The 17,332-nt window shown below is 44.0% G+C and overlaps 1 protein-coding gene across 1 annotated transcript in view; it reads left to right on the forward strand.

The window, feature by feature from the left end:
• LOC124711682 (fatty acyl-CoA reductase wat-like) overlaps positions 1 to 17,332 on the forward strand; it is a 184,704-nt gene that overhangs the window by 131,676 nt on the left and 35,696 nt on the right. The window contains exon 5 of the mRNA XM_047241881.1: positions 9,893 to 10,002. Coding sequence (XP_047097837.1) covers positions 9,893 to 10,002 — 110 coding nt within the window. The remainder of the gene's footprint in view (positions 1 to 9,892; positions 10,003 to 17,332) is intronic.

Raw genomic sequence — 17,332 nt, forward strand, 5'->3', positions numbered from 1 at the left:
CGGCCACTGCGGCCGGCGATCATACCCGACATTTTACTTGTCAAGTAGTAGGCTGCTTTAGCTAACAAATGGTGGAAGAGAGAAAATGTAAATGTACTACACCGTTTGCACGCACAAAAATTGCAATAACAGTTAACTCGTAAGTGAATCCACGTTTGGAAGAAGGTAAAACACTGTGATACGTACCCAGAGTTGACAGTACTCTACAATACGGCAGACAAACACGACGAAAACTAACGTAACCCACGACACGATTCTAACCACACAGCTGACTGCAGACCTCCTAATGTTAGGTAGAGTACCGTGAGTAAGACGTCGTAACACCCTGCCGACACATCTGACGAAGCGCCAATGCAAAAACTATGCTAACATCCGCAACAAAGCGTCGCGCAGCCATTCTATAAACAGGTGTTTATCTTGGGAAGTATGCTTTTCCGGACCCAAGTTTATTGGACTTATTTTTCTTGTTTCGATGAATACTTCCATCTCTCAAATTATTCTACACTTCTTTTAGCACCCTGTATAAAGATCCAAACCAATCTCATAGAACTTAACATGATCAGTAGCCAGCTGTCTTTGATTTTCCAAGTCGTCATTTACCTTACGAACTATAAAGCATGCAAAGAATAGCAAACGGAGTTCGCTGATTGCAGTTCTGAAAAGTACTTTTATACTGACTGCAGATGAACCTCTTTTTGACTAACATTTCTGCTTAAAGTAGGGGAACGAATGAAATTTCCTGGCTGATTAAAACTGTGTGCTGGACCTAGACACGAACTCGGGACCTTTGCGTTTCGCGGGCAAGTGCTCTACCACTTGCATACTCCACATCCCCCAGACTGTGGCTAAGCCAGGTCTCCGCAATATCCTTTCTTTCTGCAACTTTCTCAGGAGAGCTTCTATAAAGTTTCGAAGGTAGGAGACGAGGTACTGCCGGAAGTAAAGCTGTGAGGACGGGGCGTGAGTCGTGATTGGGTAGCTCAGATAGTAGAGCGGCTTTCCGCGGATGATGCTGTAGTATACATAGAAGCTGCAGGATTAGAAAATTGCAGCGAAATGCAAGAAGATCTTTAGCGGATAGGCACTTGGTGTAGGGAGTGGCAACTGACCCTTAACATAGACGAATGTAATGTATTGCGAATACAAAGAACGAAGGATCCTTTATTACATGATTATATGATAGCGGAACAAACACTGGTAGCAGTTGCTTCTGTAAAATATCTGGGAGTATGCGTACGGAACAATTTGAAGTGGAATGATCATATAAAATTAATTGTTGGTAAGGCGGGTGCCACGTTGAGATTCATTGGGAGAGTCAATAGAAAATGTAGTCCATCAACAAAGGAGGCGGCTTACAAAACTTTCGTTCGACCTATACTTGAGTATTGCTCGTCAGTGTGGGATCCGTACCAGGTCGGGATGACAGAGGAGATAGAGAAGATCCAAAGAAGAGCTGCGCGTTTCGTCACAGGGTTATTTGATAATCGTGATAGCGTTACGGAGATGTTTAGCAGACTCAAGTGGCAGACTCTGCAAGAGAGGCGCTCTGCATCGCGGTGTTGCTTGCTGTCCAGGTTTCGAGAGGGTGCGTTTCTGGATGAGGTATCGAATACATTGCTTCCCCCTACTTATACCTCCCGAGGAGATCACGAATGGAAAATTAGAGAGATTCGAGCGCGTACTGAGGCTTTCAGACAGTCGTTCTTCCCGCGAACCATACGCGACTGGAACAGGAAAGAAAGGTAAGGACAGTGGCACGTAATGTGCCCTCCGCCACACACCGCTGGGTGGCTTGCGGAGTATAAATGTAGATGTAGATGGCAAAGGTTACGAGTTCGAGTCTCTGTCCGGCACACAGTTTTAATCTGCCAGGAAGTTTCATATTAGCGTACACTCCGCTGCAGAGTGAAAACGAACGATGACTGTTCACACTCGAAATTAAATGTAGAGTGCAAAATTCATATAGTATCACGTAAATAGATTTATCTTTCAACTTGATTTCATCAGTGACAATGTAAATAAATAATAGGCACTTCAGTACAAGGTCTTGAACAGTCGAAGTGCAGCCTTCTACTCACTCCGGTCTTCTCCAAGTCTTCCATCGTTGGGAATAACTTGTCGCATTGAAGGGTGCCTATTCAGATAAGGACTAACACCACCAACTCCATAGGCATAGCTCGACGTTTTTGAAAGTGATGACTGAGGCATGATGTCTAACTTTCGTGGAAAACCTGCACACTTTATTCTCATTTCTACGTTAAGGTAGTAATGGCTGAATTCTTTTCTATAATCTAAACTCAGATCTTATTGCTGCAAACTACTAAAAGATATTATGGAATTCTGCCAATAAAGTATCGTTTGCAAAGTACCGTTGGACAAACTGATTGTAAACAAGTGAGTAACAACTGATGAACTGTTGGAATGAGATTAAAACATCCTCGGAGTTTTACCAGAAGGCTTTCCATAACGCAGCTTCAGTGTACAGGAGGTGGACACAAATATGGAAACGACAAAACCACAACACATTTCCATGCCAATACGGTGTAGGAAACCCATTGGTATTCAAAGCAGCTTACAGTACTCTCGCAATAGATACAAACAGCTTCAGTGCGGTTTTCAAGGTAATCTTATACCATTACTCCCGCAAATCAGTGGTATGTTCAGGTAACGATAGTCCAAGGAGATGGCGATGACGCGCAATTCTCTCTAAAGCACCAGGTGATCAAAAAGTCAGTATAAATTTGAAAACTTTATAAACCACGGAATAATGTGGATGTTGTTGTGCTCTTCAGTCCTGAGACCGGTTAGATGCAGCTCTCTATGCTACTCTATCCTGTGCAACCTTCTTCAATTCCCAGTACCTACTGCAGTCTACATTCTTCTGAATCTGCTTAGTGTATTCATCTCTTGGTCTCCCTCTACGATTTTTACCCTCCACGCTGCCCTACAATACTAAATTGGTGATCACTTCATGCCTCAGAACTTGACCAGAAGAAGGGATCGGTTGGTAGGACAAGTTGTGCCACAAACTGCTCTTCTCCCCAATTCTATTCAGTACCTCCTCATTGGTTACGTGATCTACCCAACTAATCTTCAGCATTCTTCTGTAGCACCACATTTCGAAAGCTTCTATTCTCTTCTTGTCCAAGCTAGATATCGTCCATGTTTCACTTCCATACATGGCTACACTCCATAAAAATACTTTCAGAAACGACTTCCTGACACTTAAATCTATACTCGATGTTAACAAATTTCTCTTCTTCAGGCTTTCCTTGGCATTGCCGGTCTACATTTTATATCCTCTCTACTTCGACCATCATCAGTTATTTTGCTCCCCAAATAGCAAAACTCCTTTACTACTTTAAGTGTCTCATTTCCTAATCTAATTCCCTCAGCATCATCCGACTTAATTCGACTACATTCGATTATCCTCATTTTGCTTTTGTTGTTGCTCATCTTATACCCTCCTTTCAAGACACTGTCCATTCCGTTCAACTTCCAAGTCCTTTGCTGTCTGACAGCATTACAATGTCAATAATGTAGATAGAGAAGTAAAAATTGACACACGTTCTTGGAATGACATGGGGTTTTAATAGAACCAAAAAAAAAAGTTCACAAGATGTCCGACAGAAGCCGCTGGACACCAAAACGTCAGTGACTGCGCATGACAATCGTGTATAAAAGGAGCTGTAATGAGAGATATAATAAGATGCGCCAGCAGTCGCAGCATGTTGACGTTACCTGAAAAGGCGCTTTTAGTGAGCTGTATTATCAGAATGGGGAATGTGCTAGTTCAGCGTTACGATCCTATCGCCATAGGAAGGGGATTCGAACGGGTAAAGGTCTGTTGACAAATGCAGTTGTGGCGAGAATGATTTCGAAGTTCGAAGCCACGGGTTGTTAGACGATAGACCCCGTAGTGGCCGAACGAGCACAAGGCATAATGCTGCCTGAGACAGTTCAGGAAGAAATGGAGACTGTAGCGGATTCGTCTATGCACGGGGAAGTCAGCGCTAGTGCAGTCGCACGTCGCACCGGCATTCCACACACTACTGTTTAGTTGGCACTTAGGCGTACCCTCCGATGCTATCCGTACAAAATCCATCGGCATCGTGAACTGTTACCTGGCGATTTAGGGAAGCGGAGGGCATTTGCGGTGTGGGCGTTTCAAAAGACGGCGGAACATGACGATTGGTTGAGTAACGTGTTGTGGACCGACGAAGCTCATTTCATGCTCCGAGGGTCTGTCAACGCCCACAACTGCAGAACGTGGGCTACCGAAAATCATAGAACTGTCGTGGAAACTCCATTGCACGACGTGAAAGTCACGGTATGGGTTGGATTTACCACATGTACCGTTATCGGTTATTTTTTCTTCGAGGAAATGCGTGATTCTGGTTTTGTAACTGCTACCGTGACGGGTGAGAGGTACGCCGATGTTACAGAATCGCATCATCCCCAGCCTGGCTGATAAACACCTGCTGGAACGTACGATGTTTATGCAGAATAGCGCTCCACCCCATATTGCTAGACGCGTGAAAGATCTCTTGCGCGCGTCGTTTGGTGATGATCGTGTGCTCAGCCGCCACTTTCGTGATGCTTGGCCTCCCAGGTCCCCAGACCTCAGTCCGTGCGATTATTGGCTTTGGGGTTACCTGAAGTCGCAACTGTATAGTGATCGACCGACATCTCTAGGGATGCTGAAAGACAACATCCGACGCCAATGTCTCACCATAACTCCGGACATACTTTACAGTGCTGTTCACAACATTATTCCTCGACTACAGCTATTGTTGAGGAATGATGGTGGAGATATTGAGCATTTCCTGTAAAGAACATCGTCTTTGCTTTGTCTTACTTTATTATGCTAATTATTGCTATTCTGATCAGATGAAGCGCCATCTGTAGGACATTTTTTTAACTTTTGTATTTTTGTGGTTCTAATAAAACTCCATGTCATTCCAAGCATGTGTTTCAATTTGAACCTCTCTATGTGCATTATTCCGTGATATATTCAGTTTTCAAATTTATACTGACTTTTTGATCACCCGGTAGACCACAAAGCTCAGCAATATTGACATGTGGTGACTGGGGTGGGAAGGAGAGATGTGACAGTTCATCCTGACGATCACAAAGCCAGTATTGGACGATGCGAGCTGTATGAGCATGGGCGTTGTCGTCTTGGAACATAGCGTCACTATTAGAAAACAAGCAAATTGCACCATGGGATGGACCTGATGAGCCGAGATGGTCTTATAATTTTTTGCAGTAACGCGACCTCGCAGCGTAACCATAGAGCTCATGGAATACCGTGACGTTGCTCCCAATTCATCACCGAACGCCCATCATGTTTCACCCTGGCGACGTAAACTCAGCTACAAGTTGCAAATCATGTGCAACAAGACGCAAGAATCGTCCGACCAAATTACTTTCTTCCAATGCTCCATAGACCATTTTTCAAAAGAGTTAAGTGTCATTTGACTGCTTTTTATTACAATATATAACCATAATTATACACAGACAAATGGCGGCCTACTCTTTTGAAATGTATTGTATGATTGTGGCTCAACGCCGGTGAAAACTCTCTACGTTCTAGGTTTTACAGCTTCGGCAGCACGTTTTCCTGCTACGGGCATTCGCGTAACTGTTGACTGGTTTCGAAATTCCAGCTCACTCTGCAATTGTTTGCTTATGGAACTCCCTTCGTGATGCTTTGGTGCTGCCATGGTTCGCGAGTGCGATATTCAGTTCTGCAGTGGCATTTGCAGCTGTGATCCTCTTAGTTTTCGTCACAGTCCTCGTGAATGACGTTCTTTCGCGGTCACTCAAGACATGCGTCGTGACAGTACATGATCAGTTTTCCTGATTTTCCTGTATGCGGTATAAATCTTAGATAAGCTGCCTCTTGAAACACCAAGGACTTCGTATACTGTGGTTGCACAAGCATTCACCATACGAGAACCAACTATTCTGCCATGTTCGACTTCACTAAGCTCTAAAATAATGTACTCACCATTACAGAGAACACTGTTTTGACCACAACTGACACTTGTTATGTATTGACATGGCAAAGATGCCGTTCCTGGTAATACGACAGCGCAAGCTGCAGGGCTGACTAGCGTCTGCATTTACACTCTACGGTAAAAAAACGACTTACCACGAAGGAATTATCCGAATGGGACGGAAATCGCAGTAAATTTCATCTGCATATACAAACAAACAGTTTCAGAGAAATTGGATGATTTATTCAAGAGAAGGAGCTTCACAACCTGAGCAAGTGAATAACGCGTTATCCGCCTCTGGCCCTTATCCAAATAGTTATTCGCCGGGGCACTGATTGATACAATTTTTGGCTGGCCTCCTGAGAGATATCAAGGCATATTCTGTCCAATTGGAGGGTTAAATAGTCAAAATCACGAGATGGTTAGAGGGCCCCATCGGCAATGTCCGAAACGTTCGCAAATGGGAAGAGAACAGGCAACCTTATTGGCGAAGCTATGGTCTGGCAAGAACAAAGACAAGCAGTAGATACTATCACCGTGTAAGGGCAGGCATTATCTTGCTGAAATGTAAGGCCAATATGGCTTGCCATGAAGGGCAACAGTGTGGCCGAGCGGTTCTAGGCGCTTCAGTCTGGAACCGCGCGACCGCTACGGTCGCAGGTTCGAATCCTGCGTCGGGATAAATGTGTGTGATGTCCTTGGGTTGGTTAGGTTTAAGCAGTTCTAAGTTCAAAAAACGTTTAAAAGCGTGTGAAATCTTATGGAACTGCTAAGGTCATCAGTCCCTAAGCTTACACACTACTTAATCTAAATTTTCCTAAGGACAAACACACACACCCATGCCCGAGGGAGGACTAACCTCCGCCGGACCCAGCCGCCCAGTCCATGACTGCAGCACCCCACACCGCTCGGTTAATTCCGTGCGGCCAGTTCTACGTTCTAGGGGACTGGTGATCCCATATTTTAAGTCCCATAGCGCTCAGTCCCATTTGAAACTTTGAAGGGCAACAAAACGGAACGTCAAACATTTTCAACGTACCGCTGTGCTGTGAGAGAGCGGCGGATGACAACCTAAGGGATTCTGCGTCGAAATAAAATGGCACCTGAGACCATCAGTCATGCCTGTCGGGCCTTAAAATGGGCGACATTCGGACTGGAATCCCAGCACTCTCCGGGGCGTCTCCAGTTGATGAGATTCCAGGATGAAGACGTGTCTGGAGACGCCCTGGACCACAGGGTCTGGACACCCAGGAGTGATGTTCTGGGGTGCCGTTTTATTTCGCAACAGGACCCCTTAGGTTGTCATCCGCAGCACTCTCACATCACAGCGGTGCGTCGAAAATGTTTGACGTTCCGTTTTATTGCCCTTTATGGCAAGCCATCCAGGGCTTACATTTCAGCAAGATAATGCCCATCCGCACACGACGAGAGTTTCTGTTGCTTGTCTTCGTGCTTGCCAATCCCTACTTTGGCCAGAAAGTTTTCCGGACCTCTCCACAACTGAGAACATTTGGAGCATTATGGGGAGGGTTCTCCAACCAGTTCGGTGTTTTGACGATCTAACGCGCCAGTTGGACTGAATCTGGAACGATATCCCCCAGGAGGCCATCTGTCAACTCTATTAATCACAGGCAGGCCGAGTACCTGTTTACATAAGGACAGAAGTGGACCAAAGCGTTGGTGCCTTGCTCAGTTTGTAAACTTCTTCTGTTTTTACATCTACATCTACATCTACATACATACTGCGCAATACACCATGCGTGGCGGAGGGTACCTCGTACCACAACTAGCATCTTCTCTCCCTGTTCCACTCCCAAACAGAACGAGGGAAATATGACTGCCTATATGCCTCTGTACGAGCCCTAATCTCTCTTATCTTTGTGGTCTTTCCGCGAAATGTAAGTTGGCGGCAGTAAAATTGTACTGCAGTCAGCCTCAAATGCTGGTTCTCTAAATTTCCTCAGTAGCGATTCACGAAAAGAACGCCTCCTTCCCTCTAGAGACTCCCACCCGAGTTCCTGAAGCATTTCCGTAACATTCGCGTGATGATCAGACCTACCAGGAACAAATCTAGCAGCCCGCTTCTGAATTGCTTCTATGTTGTCCCTCAATCCGACCTGATAGAGATTCCAAACGCTCGAGCAATACTCAAGAATAGGTCGTATTAGTGTTTTATAAGAGGTCTCCTTTACAGATGAACCACATCTTCCCAAAATTCTACCAATGAACCGAAGACGACTATCCGCCTTCCCCACAACTGCCATTACATGCTTGTCCCACTTCAGATGGCTCTGCAATGTTACGCCCAAATATTTAATCGAAGTGACTGTCAAGCGCTGCACTACTAATGGAGTATTCAAAGATTATGGGATTCTTTTTCCTATTCATCAGCATTAATTTAGATTTATCTATATTTAAAGTTAGCTGCCATTCTTTACACCAATCACAAATCCTGTCCAACTCATCTTGTATCCTCCTAGTCACTCAACGACGACACCTTCCCGTACACCACAGCATCACCAGCAAACAGCCGCATATTGCTATCCACCCTATCCAAAAGATCATTTATGTAGATAGAAAAGAACAGCGGACCTACCACATGTCCCTGGGGCACTCCAGATGATACCCTCAGCTCTGACGAACATTCACCTTCGAGGACAACGTACTGGGTTCTATTACTTAAGAAGTAACCTATCACACATGCTCGTACCTTAGTTAGGTGTCTGCAGTGGGGCACCGAGTCAAACGCTTTCCGGAAGTCAAGGAATATGGCATCCGTCTGATATCCTTCACCCATGGTTCGCGAGATATCATGTGAAAAAAAGGGCGAGTTGCGTTTCGCAGGAGCGATGCTTTCTAAAGCCGTGCTGATGCATGGACAGCAACTTCTGTCTCAAGGAAATTCATTATATTCGAACTGAGAATATGTTCGAGAATCCTGCAACAAACCGATGTTCAGGATATTGGTCTAATTTTGTGGATCCGTCCTTCTACCCTTCTTATATACAGGCGTCACCTACGCTTTTTTCCAGTCGCTCGGGACTATGTTGGGCAAGAGATTCGCAATAAATGCAAGCTAAGTAAGGAGCCAATGCAGTAGAGTACTCTCTGTAAAACCGAATTGGAATCCCATCAGGACCTGGCGATTCATTTATTTTCAACCCATTCAGCTGCTTCGCAACCCCAGGGATGTCTATCATGTGTCCTCCATACGGGAATCTGTACGAGACTCAAAACGCGGTATGTTTGTACGAGCCTCCTGCGTGAAAGATTTCTCAGATGCTAAATTTAAAATTTCAGCTTTCGTTTTGCTGTCTTCCGTTGCCAGGCCAGACTGATCAGCGAGTGACTGGATGGAAGCCTTCGACCCGCTTACCGACTTTGCGTAAGACCAGAATTTCCTTGGGTTTTCAGCAAGATCTTTTGCTAAGGTATGACGGTGCTAGTGGTTGAATGCTTCGCGCATCGCTCTTTTTGCAGCAGCACGAACCTCTACTAACTTTTGCCTGCCTCGTTCTCCCGATCTTTCTTGTACCGCGAGTGCAACTGCCTTTGCTTCCTGAGCATTCTCCGAATTGCGCTGTTAAACCACGGTGGGACTTTTCCGTCGGTAACCCACTTTTTCGGCACATACTTGAGCAATGCGTGATTTACAATGTGTCTAATGTGTTTAATGTGTTTGAATAAGTCATTGAGTTTTTCATTTGTTTGTCTGTGCATTTACGTAACATCTGACGATTTCTGTTCTTTTTGGATAATTCCATCGCGGTGAATGTATGTTCAGGCATGCATTTCTAGCGATATTTCCATATTAACGTCCAACGCCTATGCATCAGCTGCAGATGCGAGAGGAGGGGTCAGTTAGAGCTGAGTGTGTGACCACTGTGCAGGTTGCCGCTCGGCTACCCCAACACGTACACACTGACCAAGGCCGTGGCCGAGCAGCTGGTGCGCGACGAGGGCTTCGGGCTGCCCGTGGCTATCGTGCGGCCCTCCATGGGTGAGTAAGCTCTGCGCTGCGCTGGCTCCTCTCCTCGCTTGCGGGGCGAATCTTCCACTCAACGGCAAGCTGTGCGCTGTTTTTAAAAACTTCTAAGTAGAATAAAACAGTGTGTGTGACAGGGACTCTAACCCGAAACCTTTGCTGGATAGCTCTGTCTGCAATACGCAAGGTTCCACGATCGTGCCTCTGTCTGGCACACAGTTTTAATCTTCCATGACGATTCTTATTGTGATGACTTCAACCCACAGGAAAAATAATTATCAAAATCTGAACTGTGAAGTCATCCAAAATTCTAGTTGCAAAACCACACTCTTTGTTATACTTCTCAATTGGTCACGATCCCACCATGTTTATGAACTGAAATCTCTAATATTGACGAGAAAGTGCTCTGAAATTAACCTGAACCGACAAAATTGAGTATATATTCTCATAACTTCAAAGACAAATGACAAATGGTTCAAATGGCTCTTAGCACTATGGGACTTAACTTCTGATGTCATCAGTCCCCTAGGACTTAGAACTACTTAAACCTAACTAACCTAGGGACATCACACACATCCATGCCCGAGGCAGGATTCGAACCTGCGACCGCAGCGGTCTCGCGGTTCTAGACTGTAGCGCCTAGAACCGCTCGGCCACTCCGGCCGGCCTTCAAAGACATCTAAGACAATATCTGAAAGGAATTAGAAAAAGTGACAAAATTTCGTGAATCACACACAATACTGTTAATAATTGCATGAACACTGAGGGGGTTCACCATACATGTACCCACTTTTGAGTATAACCAGTGTCTCTTAATACTACGACTCGTAGCAATACAATATCAAAAACTTTTATTACTGGGTAAACAGTCCCTACTTGATTTGACAGCTGACATTTATAATTCCCGCTCAAGTCAGGAAATGCACCAATACGGGAATAGCAGCTTTTACGTTATTGGTCAGAACGCAAGCAATTATGACGGTCGCCGTAATTTTCGCGCGACACAATATTTCGCGACAAAATACTCTTATTAGTCACTTTCATATATATAGTCTCGTAACAATACATAAAACTACATAAAATAATTACAATAATTTTGACATGCAAAGAGAATTAGTTCTAATGAGAGGAAGAAGTTTATATATACTGGTGTTTCAACAATGACTACCAGGCAACTTTTAATTCACTGATTGTAATTTTATTTACGTTAGCAGAAAGCAAACATAAACTAAACAAACAATTTATTCGAATAGAGTCTGTAATTCTTATACTTTTAATAGAGAAAGAAAGTTTCTAGGTCAGGCGATAGCGTTTCGGCGAAATCTCAACTTTTTGTTGCCTACGAAGCGTTGCGTTGGGCAGCACGATGTCGGCGGGTTACGATGATGAGAGCAGGATACAGGCGGTTCCGCTGGTCAATCTTCTCCGGCGAAACGCAAATAAAGTTCCGGCACAGCTGTATCATCAACCCCGTGGTAATTAACAAACCACAAGACGCTAGTATACGACCGTTGTTGAGTTTTGCAATTTGGGGGGCAAAATAACTGATGATGGTCGAAGTAGAGAGGATATAAAATGTAGACTGGCAATGGCAAGAAAAGCGTTTCTCAAGAAGAGAAATTTGTTAACATCGAGTATAGATTTAAGTGTCAGGAACTCGTTTCTGAAAGTATTTGTATAGAGTGTAGCCATGTATGGAAGTGAAACGTGGACGATAAATAGTTTAGACAAGAATAGAATAAAAGCTTTCGCTAATGTGGTGCTACAGAAGAATGCTGAAGATTAGATGGGTAGATCACATAACTAATGAGGAGGTACTGAATAGAATTGGAGAGAAGAGAAATTTGTGGCACAACTTGACTAGAAGAAGGGATCGGTTGGTAGGGCATATTCTGAGGCATCAAGGGAACACCAATTTAGTATTGGAGGACAGCGTGGAGGGTAAAAATTGTAGGGGGAGGCCAAGAGATCAATACATTAAGCAGATTCAGAAGGATGTAGGCTGCAGTAGGTACTGAGAAGTGAAGAAGCTTGCTCAGGATAGAGTAGCATGGAGAGATGCATCAAAGCATTCTCTGGACTGAAGACCTCAACAACAACATGAAAAAAAAAAACGTACATTAATTACAATCCACGGCGTTCACACACACTTTACTCAACGTGTAAACGTCACTACAGATATTCGGATATTGATTATGACATGTTCGATATACCTGCCATCAATGATGTGGCGCGGACGAATAGCGAAATTCTGCATGACCCGCTGAAGTGTCGGAACATCGATTTTGTCGATGCCCTGTTTTCAGCTCAGCAAGAGTTTTTGGGGTTTTGCTGTACACCTTGTCTTTAATATAGCCCCAGAAAAAGAAGTCGCGCGTGCTCAGATACGGAGAATATGGCGGCCAATCGAGGTCCATGCCAGTGGCCTCTGAGTACGACAGAGCCAGAAAGTGGTCCCCAAAGTGCTCCTCCAGGACATCAAACATTCTCCTGCTTCGATGGCGTCGAACTCAGTCTCGCATGAACCACATCTTGCCGAAGTCAGCATAACTTTGGATAAAGCAGATGGAGTCATCTTCCAAAACCTTCACGTACCGTTCGTTAGTCACCGTGCCATCAAAGAATATCGCACCGATTATTCCGTGACGCAGTCACCCGTTGAGGGCGAAGAGACTTCTATATCCCGAAATGCGGATTCTCAGTCCCCTAAATATTACTTATTGAGGAAAGTGGACTTCGTCGCTAAACAAACCATACAGTGCGTACTAATTTCCTCATGCTCCGCGTCCAACCGGTGCAGTTTGGACGTCCTAACGCAAACCGTTCAGAAGTTATGACGATTTTATTTCATACAGTTCACAAATTGTAACCCTGTATCTTTCAAGTACTCTTGTATTTTCAATGTGAGCACAGGAGAACAATACGATGATGTACAGTCTTCCACGCAGGTCTTCTTTCTTTAACGTTGCTGGGAGGGAAGACAGAATTTCGTAGTCTACGTGATTTTTTTGCTCCTGACTTTGCGCAAAAAAACAGTTCCACGGTTAGAAGTAGTACAACACATAAAACACTCTTCTCTGGAAGATTATCTGATTTGAGTGAAATATCCTTTCCCAGCTGGCTCAGTACAAAATTTCTAAACCTTGAATTAAAGTTTAAGTAAAGCCGACTATTGCACGAGAGTGGGATCCAGAGATATCCGTTATTGAGTGAGTAAACAACTAATACTGACAGCTGAAGAACGTTCTGCTTCATTACGTAAATTTCGTGCTGTTTATTACTATAAAAAACACTTTTGAATGAAGTCACATAGTTTTTATGGTTTCAAAATATCCCAAATATTGTCTATTAAAGTGCCTACAATTTCCCAATGTATCTAAATATGTGATAAAATTTGAAATCAGTTTCAGTTAAACTGTTACTTCGAGATATCTCTTGTGCTACTTCAAGGAAAACAGCTTTATTTTCAGATTAATATGTATTTTTCTCTCGTAACAACTACAAGCAACGCAACACAGATTAAATGCAGGGTCGTATCAGAAGGAAGAACAGCAGTAATAGTAACAGAAATGCAAGAATGCCTCACGTTAGTATATCCGTATAACGAAAAAGTACAATGGTTACAGCTGCATATTCCTTAAACCAATAGGTTCTAAATGATTTTAATATTGTTTAATATTAATGTTAATTTAATGAGTATTGATAATAATTTAATTTACTATATGCAACAATTACTTATATTTACAAATTACAATTTCTTATCGACAAAAGGAGTGGTTACATACTGTATATCCTCTACACAGCTAAACATATTCCACCTGTACATCTCCTCCAGTACGCCGACGACAACTTTCCTAGTACTATATCCCACTCTCCAGAAATCCCAACGATCTGTTCAGATCAACTAGTTTACCTATATTTACTAGGGTCATGAAAGTGAAGCAGCGGTCGAAAAGGGAATGAGTGTTGTTGTTCAATCTGTACACTGAGAAGGCAGTATAGAAAACCAAAGAAAAATTCGGACAACGAAGTTAAACTTCAGGGAGAAGAAATATAAATTTTGAGTTTCGCCAGGACATTGTAATTCTGTGAGAGACAGCAAACGGCTTGGAAGTGCAGTTGAACATAGTGAGCAGTGTCTTGAAAGACGGGTATAAGATGAACGTCAACAAAAGCAAAATACGGCTAACAGAATCCAGTTGAGTTAAATCACGCGATGCTGATGGAATTAGATTAGGAAACGATACGCTAAAAGTAGTAGATGAGTTTTTCTAAATGTACAGTAAAATAACTGATGATGGCCGATGTAGAAAGGATATGAACTATAGACTGGCGGTGGCAAGAAAAGCGTCTCTGAGGAAGAGGGATTTATTAACATCGAATGTAGATATATGTGTTAGGAAGTCTTTTTGTGTACCAAACGATGCTTCTGTTAACAGTTCCAAGTGCCATGCGCTAACGTCTTTGTTCCGCAATATTTGCACATGATTGTTGAGTCAGCTAAAGTTATGAACCCATTCCATTTATCCCCAGCGCATACAGTTGCCTTTGATTTTAATACGTTCACGCCGGCGTGTACCACCTGTGGCGCACGATAAATCCACTGAGCAGCGTGTACCACTAGTGGCTCCCGCCTGACTCTACAAACTACGCTACCTGCAAAACACTACCGTTTCATGCATTACCTATCAGTCAGGCGCAACAAACAGCTATGAACACAATGCACTTCAACGAATGAACTCTGTGAGAAAATGAAATATTACATAATTTTTGATTAATCTAGAGTAAATTTATTTTATGTGAACCCCTTTTTTAAAAAAAGAAAATGGTTTTAAGCCATTTCTTTAAATAAAAGGTCAACATACCAAAATAGTAGCCTACGGCCATGGAATACGACCGCTGCTCCTCGGTGAGAAACAAAATTCTCAGCGCCAGAGTGAACGTGTTAAAGATATTGCTGAAAATCTGTTGTCAAGGCAGGCGTGTAAGGTCCCCAAATGCAGTATGATCCGTCTCAAAGGACTATTTAAAATTCTTAGACGGAAACAGAAGAATGAGAAATGTCAATGTATTCAAAAGAGGAAAGCCCAAGGCAGAAGTATGCTGTGGCATTCTTCATGTGAAAAATCAGCCATGTTAATCAGTTGCAAACTAGAAAGTCCTGTTGACATGCAGCCAGAAATTTTCTGACTTGCAACCGCTCTTCGTTGGCTACACTCCACTACTGCGAAAAAGAAAAACTCCGGTGTTGGTCGTATAAATATGAAGCTGTTTTCTTTTTATTATTGCATATCGATTTCAACCACACAGTGATCATCTCCAGTGCAAGCGTAAGTCTAGTGACATGATATAACACTGCACAAAATCTAATTTCAAAACTTCGCTGTTTATCGTGAAGGACATGCCAACTAGCACGTCACAGTCAAACTCCACTATATTTTAACTGGGCACTTGGAACGACGCATCCGTAAGTAATTATCCGAATGCAACGGAAATCGCTAGCTGTGATGAACATTACGGACAAACAAATTATTAGACTATCCGGAAAATTGGATGATTTATTCAAGTGAAAGAACTTCACAAAATCAGGATTGACTGACAGATTTGTCGGATGTCCTCCTGAGGGATAAAGTGGCAAGTTGTGACGAACTGAGGCTTTAGAACGCCAAATTCCGGAGCTAGTTGGAGGGCCCTACCCACAACGCTTGAAACGTCCTCAGTTGGGGAGGGATCCGGTGACCTTTCTACATCTACATCTACATTTATACTCCGCAAGCCACCCAACGGTGTGTGGCGGAGGGCACTTTACGTGCCACTGTCATTACCTCCCTTTCCTGTTCCAGTCGCGTGTGGTTCGCGGGAAGAACGGCTGTCTGAAAGCCTCCGTGCGCGCTCTAATCTCCCTAATTTTACATTCGTGATCTCCTCGGGAGGTATAAGTAGGGGGAAGCAATATATTCGATACCTCATCCAGAAACGCACCCTCTCGAAACCTGGACAGCAAGCTACACCGCGATGCAGAGCGCCTCTCTTGCAGAGTCTGCCACTTGAGTTTATTAAACATCTCCGTAACGCTATCACGGTTACCAAATAACCCTGTGACGAAACGCGCCGCTCTTCTTTGGATCTTCTCTATCTCCTCCGTCAAACCGATCTGGTACGGATCCCACACTGATGAGCAATACTCAAGTATAGGTGGAACGAGTGTTTTGTAAGCCACCTCCTTTGTTGATGGACTACATTTTCTAAGCACTCTCCCAATGAATCTCAACCTGGTACCCGCCTTACCAACAATTAATTTTATATGATCATTCCACTTCAAATCGTTCCGCATGCATACTCCCAGATATTTTACAGAAGTAACTGCTACCAGTGTTTGTTCCGCTATCATATAATCATACAATAAAGGATCCTTCTTTCTATGTATTCGCAATACATTACATTTGTCTATGTTAAGGGTCAGTTGCCACTCCCTGCACCAAGTGCCTATCCGCTGCAGATCTTCCTGCATTTCGCTACAATTTTCTAATGCTGCAACTTCTCTGTATACTACAGCATCATCCGCGAAAAGCCGCACGGAACTTCCGACACTATCTACTAGGTCTTGCGAAGATGGGGTTTGAAAAGCACGAAGACAAGCGGAGGAGACTCTTGCCATGTGCGAGTGATGAGTTCCGCTTCGAACAGAGCCCTGATGTCCACAGAAGACGTGTCCGGAGACGCCCCATGCAGCGGTGGGATACCAACGTAACTGTCGCCAGTGATACCGGCCGATAAACAGGAGTGATGGTTTCGAGTGCCACTTATTTTCATAGAAGGACCCCTTTCGTTAGCATCGGCGGCACAGTTATACCACAGCGGTACGTCGACGATATGGTAGGTCCGATTTCTTGGCCTCAGCGACAAGCCATACTGGGCTCACATTTCAGCAAGATAATGCCCGCCCACTGAGGTCGAGATTCTCTACTGCTTGTATTAGTGCTTGCCAAACCCCATGTTGGCCAGCAAAGTCACCGGATCTCTCCCCAATTGAGGACTTTTGAAGCATTCAAATGTTCAAAAGTGTGTGAATTCTTAATACCAAACTGCTGATGTCTTCGGTCCCTAGACGTACACACTGCTTAAGCTAACTGAACGCTAAGGACAACACTCACACCCATGCCCGAGGGAGGGCTCGAACCTCCGGCAGGAGGGGCCGCGCAATTAGTGACGTTGCGCCTCTAACCGCGCGGCCGCTCCGCGCGGCTTTGAAGCATTATGGGCAGGCCCCTCCAACTAGCTCGGTATTTTGACAATCTAACGCACCAATTGGACAGAATATGAAACGATATCCCACAGGACATCC

This window comes from Schistocerca piceifrons, chromosome 8 (assembly GCF_021461385.2).
Source record: "Schistocerca piceifrons isolate TAMUIC-IGC-003096 chromosome 8, iqSchPice1.1, whole genome shotgun sequence".
In the NCBI taxonomy this organism is placed as follows: domain Eukaryota; kingdom Metazoa; phylum Arthropoda; class Insecta; order Orthoptera; family Acrididae; genus Schistocerca; species Schistocerca piceifrons.